Source organism: Bos indicus, chromosome 5, assembly GCF_029378745.1.
Source record: "Bos indicus isolate NIAB-ARS_2022 breed Sahiwal x Tharparkar chromosome 5, NIAB-ARS_B.indTharparkar_mat_pri_1.0, whole genome shotgun sequence".
NCBI lineage: Eukaryota > Metazoa > Chordata > Mammalia > Artiodactyla > Bovidae > Bos > Bos indicus.
Window position 1 is genome coordinate 42,371,487 of NC_091764.1, and position 14,486 is coordinate 42,385,972.

General features: G+C 35.9%; 1 protein-coding gene across 2 annotated transcripts in view; it reads left to right on the forward strand.

The window, feature by feature from the left end:
* CPNE8 (copine 8) overlaps positions 1-14,486 on the forward strand; it is a 280,044-nt gene that overhangs the window by 55,102 nt on the left and 210,456 nt on the right. For both annotated transcript variants that reach the window (XM_019960805.2, XM_070789278.1), the window contains one exon: positions 419-465. In XM_019960805.2, coding sequence (XP_019816364.1) covers positions 419-465 — 47 coding nt within the window. The remainder of the gene's footprint in view (positions 1-418; positions 466-14,486) is intronic.

A 14,486-nucleotide genomic window follows, 5' to 3' on the forward strand; every position in this document is an offset into this window, starting at 1 on the left:
TTCCCTTCAATAGGGGATTTTCCTAACCTAGGAACTGAACCCTGGTCTCCTACATTGCAGGCAGATTCTTTACCAGCTGAGCCCACAGAGAATTCACAAAACTGTTTTACCTTAGTTTTAAAAAAAAATCATCTACATTTGTAGCATAATGTAATTGAAGACGTTAGCAAATAACTATTATATTTTTGTGCCAAGACCTATACATGTTAATATCTAAAGACCTGTTATAGTTTTTTTGCTTATTTACAAAAATTTTAATCATGCGATGATTTATTAGCAATTTTCCTGCCAGAGTAAGGTGAGGTATTAAGAACTAATTTTAACATACCTGTTGGACAGCTGAAAAATAAATTGGGTTTGTTCACTTGATATTTATGAAAAATGTTTAGATACATTTATTTTTTTCATCTTTTTATAGTTTGTGTCTTATATGTACAAGGAGTTGGAAATAAAGAATGGAGAGAGGTAAGAATTGGAATTTTAAAAATATGATTTTTATGCTGTAAGACATGGCATAAGTTACAATGTAATCAAGATGATACTTTCTTGTTTTTGGTTATTTTAAGTCATCTTCAACCCAAAGATTGAATTTCTTTTTAATTTTATTTCATTTTAATTTGATGAAAGCAATTTTGTTTTGTTTTATTTTATTTAACTTTACAATATTGTATTGGTTTTGCCATATATCAAAATGAATCTGCCACAGGTATACATGTGTTCCCCATCCTGAACCCTCCTCCCTCCTCCCTCCCCATACCATCCCTCTGGGTCGTCCCAGTGCACCAGCCCCAAGCATCCAGTATCGTGCATCGAACCTGGACTGGTGACTCATTTCATATATGATATCATACATATTTCAATGCCATGTGTTTTGTTTTTAATAGTCTTCAATGTTTAGCTCATTTATGATCTTTCTGTGAAATAATCTAGCCTTGATTTGTGTTCTCCTCAGTCTTACCTAAATTTAGTGTGATCCAGTTCTTACACAGTTGAAGTGTGGGTTCAGTCTCACTTTTTGAGGTCAACTGCTGGTTTTATAAAATATTGCTTTAAAGGATTTTAAGTCTGGTGATTGATATCAATTATCTGCCCTTTGACAGGTAGTAACTTGTTATTTGAAAATAAAGTAGAAACTCAGTTCCCTATTGCTGCTGCTGCTGCTAAGTTGCTTTAGTCGTGTCTGACTCTGTGCGACCCCATAGACGGCAGCCCACCAGGCTCCCCCATCCCTGGGATTCTCCAGGCAAGGACACTGGAGTGGGTTGCCATTTCCTTCTCCAATGCATGAAAGTGAAAAGTGAAAGTGAAGTTTCTCAGTCGTGTCCGACTTTTAGCGACCCCATGGACTGCAGCCTACCAGGCTCCTCCGTCCATGGGATTTCCCAAGCAAGAGTACTGGAGTGGGGTGCCATTGCCTTCTCCTATTAGGTTGGTGCAAAAGTAACTGCAGTTTTGTATTGTTGAAATTGGCCATTTGATATTGGAATACATTCAAAATAAAGGTTATGTCATGCATCATTATAATGGGCATTTCTCTATTTTTTTGCTAATGACTTATTGCTTGGTGTAATATTATTACTTGTTTATTTTATATTTATTTTAAACCATGTAAGTGATGTTAGACAAATTGCAAATTCGGGCAATTTTCTTATTTGAGTACAAAATGGGTTGTAAAGCAGCTCACAACATGAACAATGCATTTGGCCTGGGAATTGTTAACAAATGTACAATGCAGTGGTGGTTCAAGGAGTTCTGCAGAGGAGGCAAGAGTCTTGAAGTTGAGAAGTGTAATCACTGGCTATCAGAAGTTGAGAACAACCAACTGACAGCCATCATCGAAGCAGATCCTCTTACAACTAAATGAGAAGTTGCCCAAGAACTTAACATCAACCATTCTATGGTCATTTGGCATTTGAAGCAAATTGGAAAGGTGAAAAAGCCTGATACATTTATCATGCCTCATGAGCTGACCAGAAATCAAAACAAGCATTTTTGAAGTGATGTCTTATTTTACACAATAATAATGAGGCATTTCTTAACTGGATTGTGATCTGTGACAAAAACTGGATATTTTTGTGATGACTGGCAATGACCAGCTCAGTGCTTGGACGAGAAGAAGCTCTATAGCACTTTCCAAAACCAAGCTTGTACCAAAAAAAATCTCATGGTCTGCTGCTGGTCTCATCCACTACAGCTTTCTGAATCCCAGTGAAATCATTACATCTAAGAAGTATGCTCAGCAAATTGATGAAATGCGTTAAAAACTATAACGCCTGCAACTGGCACTGGTCAACAGAAAATATCCAATTCTCCATGGCAAACCTGACGGCATGTTGCACAACCAAAGCTTCAAAAGTTGAACAAATTAGGATATGAAGTTTTACCTCATCCACCATATTTGCCTAACCTCTCACCAACCACCACTTCTTCAAGCATCTCTATAATATTTTGCAGGGAAAACACTTCCACAACCAGCAGGATATAGAAAATTCTTTTCAAGAATTTGTCAAATCCTAAAACATGGATTTTTATGCTACAGGAATAAGCAAACTTATTTCTCATTGGCAAAAATGTGTTGATTCTAATGGTTCCTATTTTGATTAATAATGGTATATTTGAGCTTGGTTATAATGATTTGAAATTCACAGCATGAATGCATAATTACATCTGCACCAATCTAAATACAAATTAGGGAACATTTCATGCAAAGATGGGCTCACTAAAGGACAGAAATGGTAGGGACCTAACAGAAGCAGAAGATATTAAGAAGAAGTGGCAAGAATACACAGACTGTATAAAAAAGATCTTCACGACCCAGATAATTACAATGGTGTGATCACTCACCTAGAGCCAGACATCCTGGAATGTGATGTGGAATGGAATGGAATGGAATGTCAAAGTGGGCCTTAGAAAGCCTGGAATGGAAAGTCAAGTGGGCCTTAGGAAGCATCACGATGAACAAAGCTAGTGAGGTGATGGAATTCCAGCTGAGCTATTTCAAATCCTGAAAGATGATGCTGTGAAAGTGCTGCACTCAATATGCCAGCTAATTTGGAAAACTCAGCAGTGTCCACAGGACTGGAAAAGGTCAGTTTTCATTCCAATCCCAAAGAAAGGCAATGCCAAAGACTTTATGGCCAAACTACCACACAATTGCACTCATCTCACATGCTAGTAAAGTAATGCTCAAAATTCTCCAAGCCAGGCTTCAGCAATACGTGAACCATGAACTTACAGATGTTCAAGTTGGTTTTAGAAAAGGCAAAGGAACCAGAGATCAAATTGCCAACATCCAGTGGATCATCAAAAAAGCAAGAGAGTTCCAGAAAAACATCTATTTCTGCTTTATTGACTATGCCAAAGCCTTTGACTGTGTGGGTCACAATAAACTGGAAAATTCTGAAAGAGATGGGAATATCAGACCACCTGACCTGCCTCTTGAGAAACCTATATGCAGGTTAGGAAGCAACAGTTAGAACTGGACATGGAACAACAGACTGGTTCCAGATAGGAAAAGGAGTACGTCAAGGCTGTATATTGTCACCATGCTTATTTAACTTATATGCAGAGTACATCATGAGAAACGCATTATTTATTTCAGTATAGTTGATGTGTAATATTGTATAAGTTACACATGTACAATATACTGATTTGCAGATTTTAAAGGTTGTACTCCAATTATAGTTATTATAAAGTATTGACTAAATTCTCTACGTTTTGTAGAATATCTTTATAGCTTATTTCATACATAATGGTTTTTACCTTAGTCCTTAGTTTAAGGATCTTTTCACTTTAGTCTTGGTTCTCTACCCCTGAATTGCCCCTCCCACTCTCTCTCTCCCCATTGGTCACTGCTAGTTTCTTCTTTCTATCTGCGAATCTTTTTCTCTTTGTTATATTCACTAGTTTGTTGTATTTTTTTATATTCCACATATAAAGTAGCTTATTTCACTTAACAAAATATTCTCCAAGTCCATTCATGTTGTTGCAAATGTAAAATTTTATCCTATTTATATGGTTAATGTGCCATTATATGTATGTGTGTGTATATATATATATATATATAGAGAGAGAGAGAGAGATACAGATATAGATATATCTGTATATATCTATATCATGTCTTCCCGTTCAAGAACATGGTGTATTTTTCCATCTGTTTCATCTTCAGTTTCTTTCATCCGCATCTTATAGTTTTCTGCGGATAGTATCATTTCAACTACAAACAGTGACAATCTTACTTCTTATTCCTTACCAATTTAGATTTCTTTTATTGTTTTTTCCTGTTTACTTTCTGTGGTTAAGATTTCCAATACTGTGTTGAGCAAAACTGGTGAGAGGGGGCAACATTTTCTTGTCCCTGATCTTAGAGGTAATTCTTTCAAATTTATACTGTTGAGTATGATATTAGCTATTGGTTTTTCACATATGGCCTTTATTATGTTGTGGTATATTTCATCTATGCTCACTTTCTAAAGAGTTATTATAATTAATGGATATTGAATTTTGTCAAAAGCTTTCTTCTGCATTTATTGAGATGATCATATGGTTTTTAATCTTTAGTTTATTAATGTGGTGTATCACATTGATTGATTTGTGGATAATGAAAAATCCTTGCATTCTTGTCATAAATCTCATTGGTCATGATGTATTGTCCTTTAATTTATCATTGGAGTCAGTTTGCTAGTATTCTGTTGAAGATTTTTGAATCTGTTTATCAATGATATTGGTCTGTACTTTTCTTTCTTTCCTTTTTTTTGGTCTAATATTAGTATAAAGGTGATGCTAGGTTCATAGAATGATTTTAGAAATATTCATTTCTTTGCAATTTTTGGATATATTTTTGGAAGAATAGGTGTTAACTCTTCTGTAAATGTTTGGTAGAATACACCTCTGATGTCATCTTCCCTTGGACTTTTGCTCATTGGGAGTGTTTTAATTATTGATTCAGTTTCAGTACTGGTTATTATTCTGCTCATATTTTCTATTTCTTCTTGGTTCAGTCTTGGGAGATTATATGTTTTTAAGTATTTGTCTGTTTTTTCCAAGTTTCTATTTTATTGCTGTTTAGCTGTTGTAGTCTTCTTGTGATATTTTTTAGTAACATTTCTCTGGTATTGGTTGTAACTTCTCCTTTATTGTATCTGATTGTAGAGATTTTATTCCTCTCCCCCCTTTTCTTTTCTTGTTAAGTCAGGCTGAAGGTTTATCAATTTTGTTCATTTTCTCAAAGAACCAACTTTTAGTTTAATTGATTTTTTCTATGGTTTTTTATACTCTGTCATTTATTTCTTCTCTGATCTATACTTTCTCTCCTAATAATTTTGAATTTTATTTGTTCTTTCTCCAAGTTCTTTAGGTGTAAGTTTAAATTGTTTATTTGAACTTATTCTTAAATCCTGATGTAAGCTTGTATTGCTGTAGACTTCTCTCTTAGAACTGCTTTTACTGTGTCCCATAGGTTTTGGATCATCATATTTTGTGTTCATTTGTCTCCAGGTATTTTTTTTAATTTCCTCTTTGACTACTTCAGGGATCTGTTGGTTGTTTAGTAGCATATTGTTTAGCATCCATGTGTTTGTGTTTTTTTGCAGTTCTTTTCTTGCAGCTGATTTCTAATCTCAATCACTGTGGTTTGAAAGATGTTTGATATTATTTCAATTTTCTTAAATTTCATAAGGTTTGCTTTGTGGCCTACTATGTGATGTGTCTGAGAGAAGGCTCCATGTGCACGTAAAAAGGATGTATATTCTGTTGCCTTCAGATGGAATATCATATATATAAATATATATATATATTTATGATTCATCTGGTTTAATGTGTCATTTAAGGCAAGTGTTTCCTTATTGATTTTACATATGGATGATCTGTCCATTGATATAAATGGAGTTTAGAGTTCCTTACTATTGTGTTACTGCTGTCAACTTCCTCTTCTATGTCTGTTAACATTTGCCTTTTGTAATTTATTAATAGGTTCAGCATATATACTTATTTGCCATTTAGCAATAATAAGTTCATATATATATATGGTCTGTTAATATATATACTTACAGTTGTTATATCCTCTTGGATCTATTGCTTCATCATTGTGTAGTGTCTCTCTTTGTCTTTTGTAGCAATAATTATTTTATAGTCTATTTTACTAAGTATTACATCTTTCTTAATTATTAATCTTTCTTTAAAGGTTCTAATTTCTCATTATTCTTCTGAATTCTGTGACCATCTTTACCCTTACTACCTGAACACTTTCTTGAGTAGATTGCCTATCTCTATCTCACTTAGTTCTTCTGGAGTTTCTCTTTACTTTTGTTCCTTCATCTCATACATATTCCTTTATTGCCTCAGATTTCCTAAGGTGCTATTTGTATTTTCATGTTCTTAAAGTTCTGTTATGTTTCCTGACCTTAGAGAAGAGGGCTTATGTTGCTGCTGTTGTTGTTCAGTCGCTAAGTCGTGTCCAGCTCTTTGTGACCCCAGGTCACAAGTGCAGCACTCCAGGCTCCCCTGTCCTTCACTGTCTCCTGGACTTTGCTCAAGCTCATGTCCATTGAGTCAGTGATGCTATCCAACCATCTCAACCTCTGTGACCCCCTTCTCCTCCTGCCCTCGGTCTTTCTGAGCATCATGGATTTTTCTAATGAGTCGGCTGTTTGCATCAAGTGGCCAGAGTGTTGGAGCTTCAGCTTCAGCATCAGTTCTTCCAATGAATATTCAGGGTTGCTTTCCTTTAAGACAGACTGGTTTGATCTCCTTGCTGTCCAAGGGACTCTCAAGAGTCTTCTCCAGTACCACACTTTGAAAGTGTCAGTTCGTTGGCATTTTGTCTTTTTTATGGTCTAGCTCTGACATCCATACATGACTACTGGAAAAACCATAGCTTTGACTATATGGACCTTTGTTACCAAAGTAATGTCTCTGCTTTCTAATACACTGTCTAGGTTTGTCATAGCTTTTCTTCCAAGGAGCAAATGTGTTTTAATTTTGTGGCTGCAGTCACCATCTGCATTGATTTTGGAGCCCAAGACAATAAAATCTGTCACTGTTTCCACATTTTCCACTTCTATTTCCCATGAAGTGATGGGACTGGAGGCTATGATCTTAGGTTTTGTAATGTTGAGATTTAAGCCAGCTTTTTTTCCCCACTCTTCTTGCACCTCATCAAGAGGCTTTTAGTTCCTCTTCAGTTTCTGCCATTAGAGTGGTATCATCTGCATATCTGAGGTTGTTGATATTTCTCCCAGCAGTCTTGATTCTGCCTTGGGGTTCATCCAGCCCAGCATTTTGCATGATGTACTCTGCACATAAGTTAAATAAGAGGGTGACAGCATACAGCCTTTTTGTTGTATTCCTTTCCCAATTTTGAACCAGTCCATTGTTCAATGTCTGGCTTAACTCTTGCATCTTGACTGCATGCAGTTTGCTCAGGAGACAGGTAAGGAGGTCTACCATCTTAAAGGTCTTATCTCTTTAAGAGATTTTCAGTTTGTTGTGATCCACACAGTCAAATGTTTTAACGTAGTCAATGAACAGGAGTAGGTGTTTCTCTGGAACTTCTTAGCTTTCTCAGTAATGCACCAGATGTTAGCAGTTTGATCTCTGCTTCCTCTGCCTTTTCTAAACCCAGCTTGTACATCTGGAAATTTTTGGTTAATGTGCTGCTGAAGCTTAGCTTGAAGGGTTTTGAGCATTACGTTGCCAGCAGGTGACATGAGCACAATTGCACGGTACTTTGAACATTCTTTGGCATTGCCCTTCTTTAGACTAGGATGAAAACTCACCTTTTCCAGTCCTGTGGCCACCACTGAGTTTTCCAAATTTGCTGACATATTGAATATACTACTTTAACTGGATCGTATTTTAGGCCTTATGTAGCAGATGTCATCTTTGCCCCACGAGCACATTCCTCTTTTGTCACCCAACATGTTTGCTCTAGGGGTTTCCTCTAAGAGAGCTATGTGCATCCTTTTTTGGTTAACTGACTATGTGTGACCCCAGGGACTGCAGCACTCCAGGCTTCCCTGTCCATCAGCAAATCCTGGAGCTTGTTGAAACTCACGTTCATCAAGTTGGTGATGCCATCAAAACATCTCACCCTCTGTCGTCCCCTTTTCCTGCCTTAAATCTTTCCCAGCATCAGGGTCTTTTCTAATGAGTCAGTTCTTTGCATCAGGTGGTCAGAGTACTGGAGATTCAGCTTCAGCATCAGTCACTCCAATAAATATTTCAGGACTGATTTCCTTTAGGATTGACTGGTTGGATCTCCTTGTAGTCCAAGGGACTCTAAAGAGTCTTCTCTAACACAGCAGTTCAAAAGAATCAATGCTTCAGCACTCAGCTTTCTTTATGGTTCAACTCTGATATCCACACACAATTCCTGGAAAGAAACATAACTTTGACTAGATAGACCTTTATTGGCAAAGTATTGTCCCTGCATTTTAATAAGCTGTCTAGGTTGCTCATAGCTTTTCTTCCAAGGAGCAAGCGTCTTTTAATTTCATGGCTACAGTCACCATCTGCAGTGCTTTTGGAGCCCAAGAAAATAAAGTCTGTCACTGTTTCCATTGTTTCCCCATCTATTTGCCATGAAGTGATTTTTCCAGTAGTCATGTTTGGATGTGAGAGTTGGACTATAAAGAAAGTTGAGCTCCAAAGAATTGGTGCTTTTGAACTGTGGTGTTGGAGAAGACTCTTGAGAGTCCCTTGGACTGCAAGGAGATCCAACCAGTCCATCCTAAAGGAGATCAGTCCTGGGTGTTCATTGGTAGGACTGATGTTGAAGCTGAAACTCCAATACTCTGGCCACCTGATGTGAAGAACTGACTCATTGGGAAAGACCCTGATGCTTGGAAAGACTGAAGTGGGGAGGAGAAGGGGATGACAGAAGATGAGATGATTAGATGGCATCACCCACTCGATGGACATGAGTTTGAGTAAGCTCCAAGAGTTTGTGATGAACAGGGAAGCCTGATATGCTCCAGTCCACAGGGTCACAAAGAGTTGGACATGTCTAAGTGACTGAACTGAACTGATGGAACCAGATGCCATATTTGTTTTTTGAATGTTGAGTTTTAAGCCAACTTTTTCACTCCCCTCTTTCACTTTCAAGAGGCTTTTTAGTTCCTCTTCACTTTCTGCCATTAGGGTGGTGTCATCTGCATATCTGAGTTTATTGATTTTTCTCCCGGCAATCTTTATTCCAGCTTGTGCTTCATCCAGCCCAGCATTTCACATAATGTACTCTGCATATAATTTCGATAAGCAGGGTGACAGTATAGAGTCAAGGCTTTGGCATAGTAAATAAAGTATAAATAGGTGTTTTTCTGGAATTCTCTTCCTTTTATTATGATCCAACAGATGTTGGCAATTTGGTCTCTGGTTCTTCTGCCTTTTCTAAAGCCAGATTGAATATCTGGAAGTTCTCAGTTCACATACTGTTGAAACCTAGCTTGCAGAATTTTGAGCATTACTTTGCTAGCATGTCAGATGAATGCAATTGTGTGGTATCTTGAACATTCTTTAGCATTGTCTTTCTTTTGGATTGGAATGAAGACTACCCTTTTCCAGTCTTTGGCCACTGCTGCATTTTCCAAATTTGCTGGCATATTGAGTGCAACACTTCCACACTTCACATCTTTTAGGATTTGAAATAGCTCAGCTGGAATTCCATCACCTGCACTAGCTTTGTTCATAGTGATGCTTTCAAAAGCCCACTTGATTTCACACTTCAGGTTGTCTGGATCTAGATGAGTGATCTCACCATTGTGGTAATCTGGGTCATTATGATCTTTTTTTGTATAGTTCTGTGTATTCTTGCCACCTCTTCTTAATATCTTCTGCTTCTCTTAGGTCCATTAAATCCATACCATTTCTATCCTTTATTGTGCCTGTCTTTGCATGAAATTTTTCCTTGGTATCTCTAATTTTCTTGAAGAGATCTCTAGTCTTTCCCATTCTGTCATTCAGATGGATATATCTTTCCTTTTGTCCTTTGCCTTTTGCTTGTCTTCTTTTTTAAGCTATTTGCAAGGCCTCCTCTGACAACCATTTTGCCTTTTTGCATTTCTTCTCTTTGGGGATTGTTTTGATCATCACCTCCTGTATGGTGTTACAAACCTCTCTCTATAGTTCTTCAGATATTCTATCAGATCGAATCCCTTGAATCTATTTGTCACTCACACTGTATAATCAAATTGAATTTACTTATCTTCCACTTAGTATATGACTGAATTATAGTAAGACATTATATGATTAAGGCTACAATGGTTCTCTAAGAGATCAAAATACCTTTTTAAGAATAAAAAAACTGGTAAGTGGCTGGTAAGTAAACTCTTACATTATAATATTCTGTAAAGTTTATTGCAGAAGACCAGCTGTCAATGGGAAAATTGCCATTGGGATTTATTTGGCTTCAAACCTAATATGATGCTTTGGTGTTACATAGCTGTTCAAAAAGCTAATGGGATTGGAGAATTTATTGAATAATATTCAATACTTACATTAAGGAACATAATGCTATTATGCTGAACTGTATGAAACTGTCATTCTTGTAGCTCAAAAATTGAGTGTTTGCAATTTCATGTGATTTCAATTAAATGCCCTTGTATTTTGCTCTTGTAGAAGCAAATCTGGAGTGTTTGTTTTCATTTCTCCATTTGAGATTATTGAATGCCAACTATATATCTGAGGAGGGCCACCATCTTGAATAAAGTGATAGATGTAATATGAATGAAGGAATGTTTAACCGAAAAATGCAAAGTCTCTGAATAGTCATAATAATTGTCTTCAAATTCTTAAAGTATTTTGCTCTAGACATGGGGGTACAGTTACTTAATGTTGAGACAAGAAAGCAGAAAATAAAATATAGGCTCAAAGGATGAAAAGACAGAGCTGCATTATTTTGTTCACTACAGGGAAGACATTTGTAACATTTAGAGTATCTCATGGTAGAATGGATTTCTTTGAGCAGTATTCTGGAGCTAGAACTATAGTGGGTGCCCTGTGTTCAGTCTGGGGTTGGACTAATTCATCAGGAAAAAATAATTGAACTTGTTTAGTTCTAACTACTTGCAAGTCTAATATTATGATGCTATAGAAGTTATAGTTTTGTATTCTTATTATCAATTTTCTCATTATCTTTTAAGTATTGAACATTATTTTACAGAATAATAGCAAGAACCACCCTTTTCTGATCTTCTGTTTGTGCTAAGTCCCTTCAGTTAGTGTCCGACTCTTTGCGACCCTATGGACTATAAATTGTCAGGCTACTCTGTCCATGGGATCCTCCAGGCAAGAATACTGGAGTGGGTTGCCATGTCCTGCTCCAGCGGAATCTTCCCAACCTAGGAATCAAACCTGCATCTCTTGTCTCCTATATTGGCAGGCCGGTTCTTTACCACTAGTGCCTCCTGGGAAGTCCCCTTTTGATCTTAAAACATTTATTTCTCTCATGAAGGAGTTATTTAAAAAACAAAATAAACAGCTAGAATTTAGAGGGGTTGAAGTTGAACAAAGGAGTGAAATAACTGTAGATGTTCTACTTCAAAAATTTTCTGACATCTGAGCCAGAGGACTTTCTGCATCTATCAGTGACTTCCTCTTTATGTGTCACAGGAAGAGTTCAACGTGCGTTACTAAATCCATTACATTTTAAGACCATTTCCAATAGCTGCTACCATAAATGAAGAAATCCATTTATTCAAGGTTACTTATGGAGAATTAATCACACAAAAAACCACTCTAATAATTACTCTCAGTATATTTGGAATTAGACAAGTAAAATAATATTATAATATTATAGATACTTTGTTAAATAGTTTAAAATATCTATGTCAGTAATATACTGGTCATGTTTTTATTTGAATTTAGATGTATCCTGGAAAATTATGTATTAACTAGGCACATGATTTTATTTCTGTGATGAATTACTTTTATATAATAAGGAGAAAAAAAAAAGGAGCTTAAAATATGTGGAGACAAATGCTCCAAATAAAGTTGTAAAATTACTTAAAATTAATCTGTAGTTGAAATCTGCAAATTAAAAATTATATCTTACACTATTACAATTACCTGCATATCTTCAATAAATTCTAATGATTATGAGTTATCAAAGTAATTGATCTTTTAAAACTAAAATGTTATTTCAGTGAATAATAATTTTGGAGCTAGAAATGATGAAGTGATATGGATTTTAAAAATATGAAAACTCTTAGTGGCAAATGGAAATAGCAAAATATCTCTAAAGAGGCACACATATTTGGTTTTGAGAGTTTCTGAAAATGTTAGGATTAATTTCTTTGAGTTAAATTTGAGTCATCCATAGGTCATGTATTTTGTGAATTCTTTTAAACACTTAAAATTATAGAGTTGGTTCCCAATTCCCTAGGTTTGTGTGTAATGAAGCAACCTGAAGTTGTTTATAACACACTTTGTGAGTGTAGTTTGGAGGCAAATCTACTGCCAAATGCTGATTACTGAATTTTGACATTGTCTCTGTTCTGCACCATTCCATTGACATTGAGCTGTTTTAATATTTATTCATGTCCATGCTGAATAATATATGTATAATATGTAAATGCACACATATTCAGAAAGGATTAGAAACTTATTCATAGCTCACCTTAAATGTTACTTTACCCATTAGTCTTTTCTAACCTTCACAACTAGAATTTCCTCCTTTCACCTTTATGAAATACCATAACTTAAATAACTTTCTTATGGTCCTTGTCACCTTCTACTTTATATCATTCAACAAATATCAAAGACTTTTTTTGAACTTATTTTCCCTTATGTCTTAACTTCACTTCTTAATTCAGTGCTGTTTAAAGGTCAGTCTTCTCTGCTACAGCATTTAGGATACGGCTTTTGTTCTTAGAAGATGCTCAGTTAAGATTTGTTGAAAGGATACATTTGAGGATACCCTCAAATATGGGCTAACACTTAACAACTGTCCTTTCAGAAATTATGAGTTGCAGGAATCATCTGTAGATAATTTTGTACCAGTGTTACATTTGTCAGATGAGAACATTTGTGTCGCATGCTAAATAAGTTATAAGAGCTCAGTGCTTATTCTGATGCTTTTTGTCATAACTTTAACTACATATTTAGGAATTTGAATTATAGCATCTATTGAAAAACATGCTTTTTACATCTTAAAGCTTAGGCTTGAAAGCTCATTTCATTCTATCTTTTTGTTCTATGAAAATTATAGAGGGAAGCATCTGAAGTTATTGATACAGGAAAGAGGAAATTCCCCACAGTCTTTGGGCAATCACGTGTTGCTAAACTGTTACGTGTCCTGCATTTTTACTGACACCGTCTTCACTATTGGATTCATGCTGTAGAGCATCTGAATATTTTTGTTTGGTTTACTTTTACTTTCTGACTCATAAAAGAGATTTTAATTACAATATACTGCAGAACATTCAGTCTATCGATACTATATTCCTGTAGTAGATATTTGAAGGTTTCTTAATGTATGTATCAGGTCTCCATTACTGTAATTGAGGGGATCTTAACAGAAGAGAATTGATGAGAAGCTGTGTGGCATGTGGTTGAAAGAATTTCATAAAAACAACATTTTCTGTGGAAGATATAGTCAGTTTTAAGGCATTGCTGTTTTAGTTTCTTTTTCCCCAAGAAAAGGAAATGCAAAAAGGCAAAATGGCTATCTGAAAAGGCCTTACAAATAGCTGAGAAAATAAGAGAAATGAAAGACAAAAGAGAAAAGGAAAGATATACCCATCTGAATGTAGAGTTCCAAAGAATAGCAAGGAGAGATGAAAAAGAGTTTCCTAAGTGATCAATGCAAAGAAATAGAGGAAAACAATAGAATGGTAATGACTAGAGATCTCTTGAATAAAATTAGAGATACCAAGGGAATATTTCATGAAAAGATGGGTACAATAAAGGACAGAAATGGTATGGACCTAACAGAAGTAGAAGATATTAAGAAGAGGTGGCGAGAATACACAGAAAAACTATACAAAAAAGGTCTTAATGACCCAGATAACCACAATGGTGTGATCATTCACCTACAGTCAGACATCATAGATTGTGAAGTCAACTGGGGCTTAAAAAGCACTATTAACAAACAAAGCTAGTGTAGGTGATAGAATTCCAGGTGAGCTGTTTCAAATCCTAAAAGATGATGCGACTAAAATGCTGCACTTAATATGCCAGCAAATTTGGCAAATTCAGCTGTGGCCACAGGAATGGAAAAGGTCAGTTTTCATTCCAATCCCAAAGAAGGGTAATGCCAAAGAATGTTCAAACTACTGCACAACTGCACTCATTTCACATGTTAGCAAAGTAATGCTCAAGATCCATCAAGCTTGGCATCAGTATTATGTGAACGAAGAACTTCTAGATGTACAAGCTGGATTTAGAAAAGGCAGAGGAACCTGTGATCAAATTGCCAACATCCATTGGATCATAGAAAAAGCAAGAGAATTTCAGAAAAACATCTGTTTCTGCTTCACTGACTAGGCTAA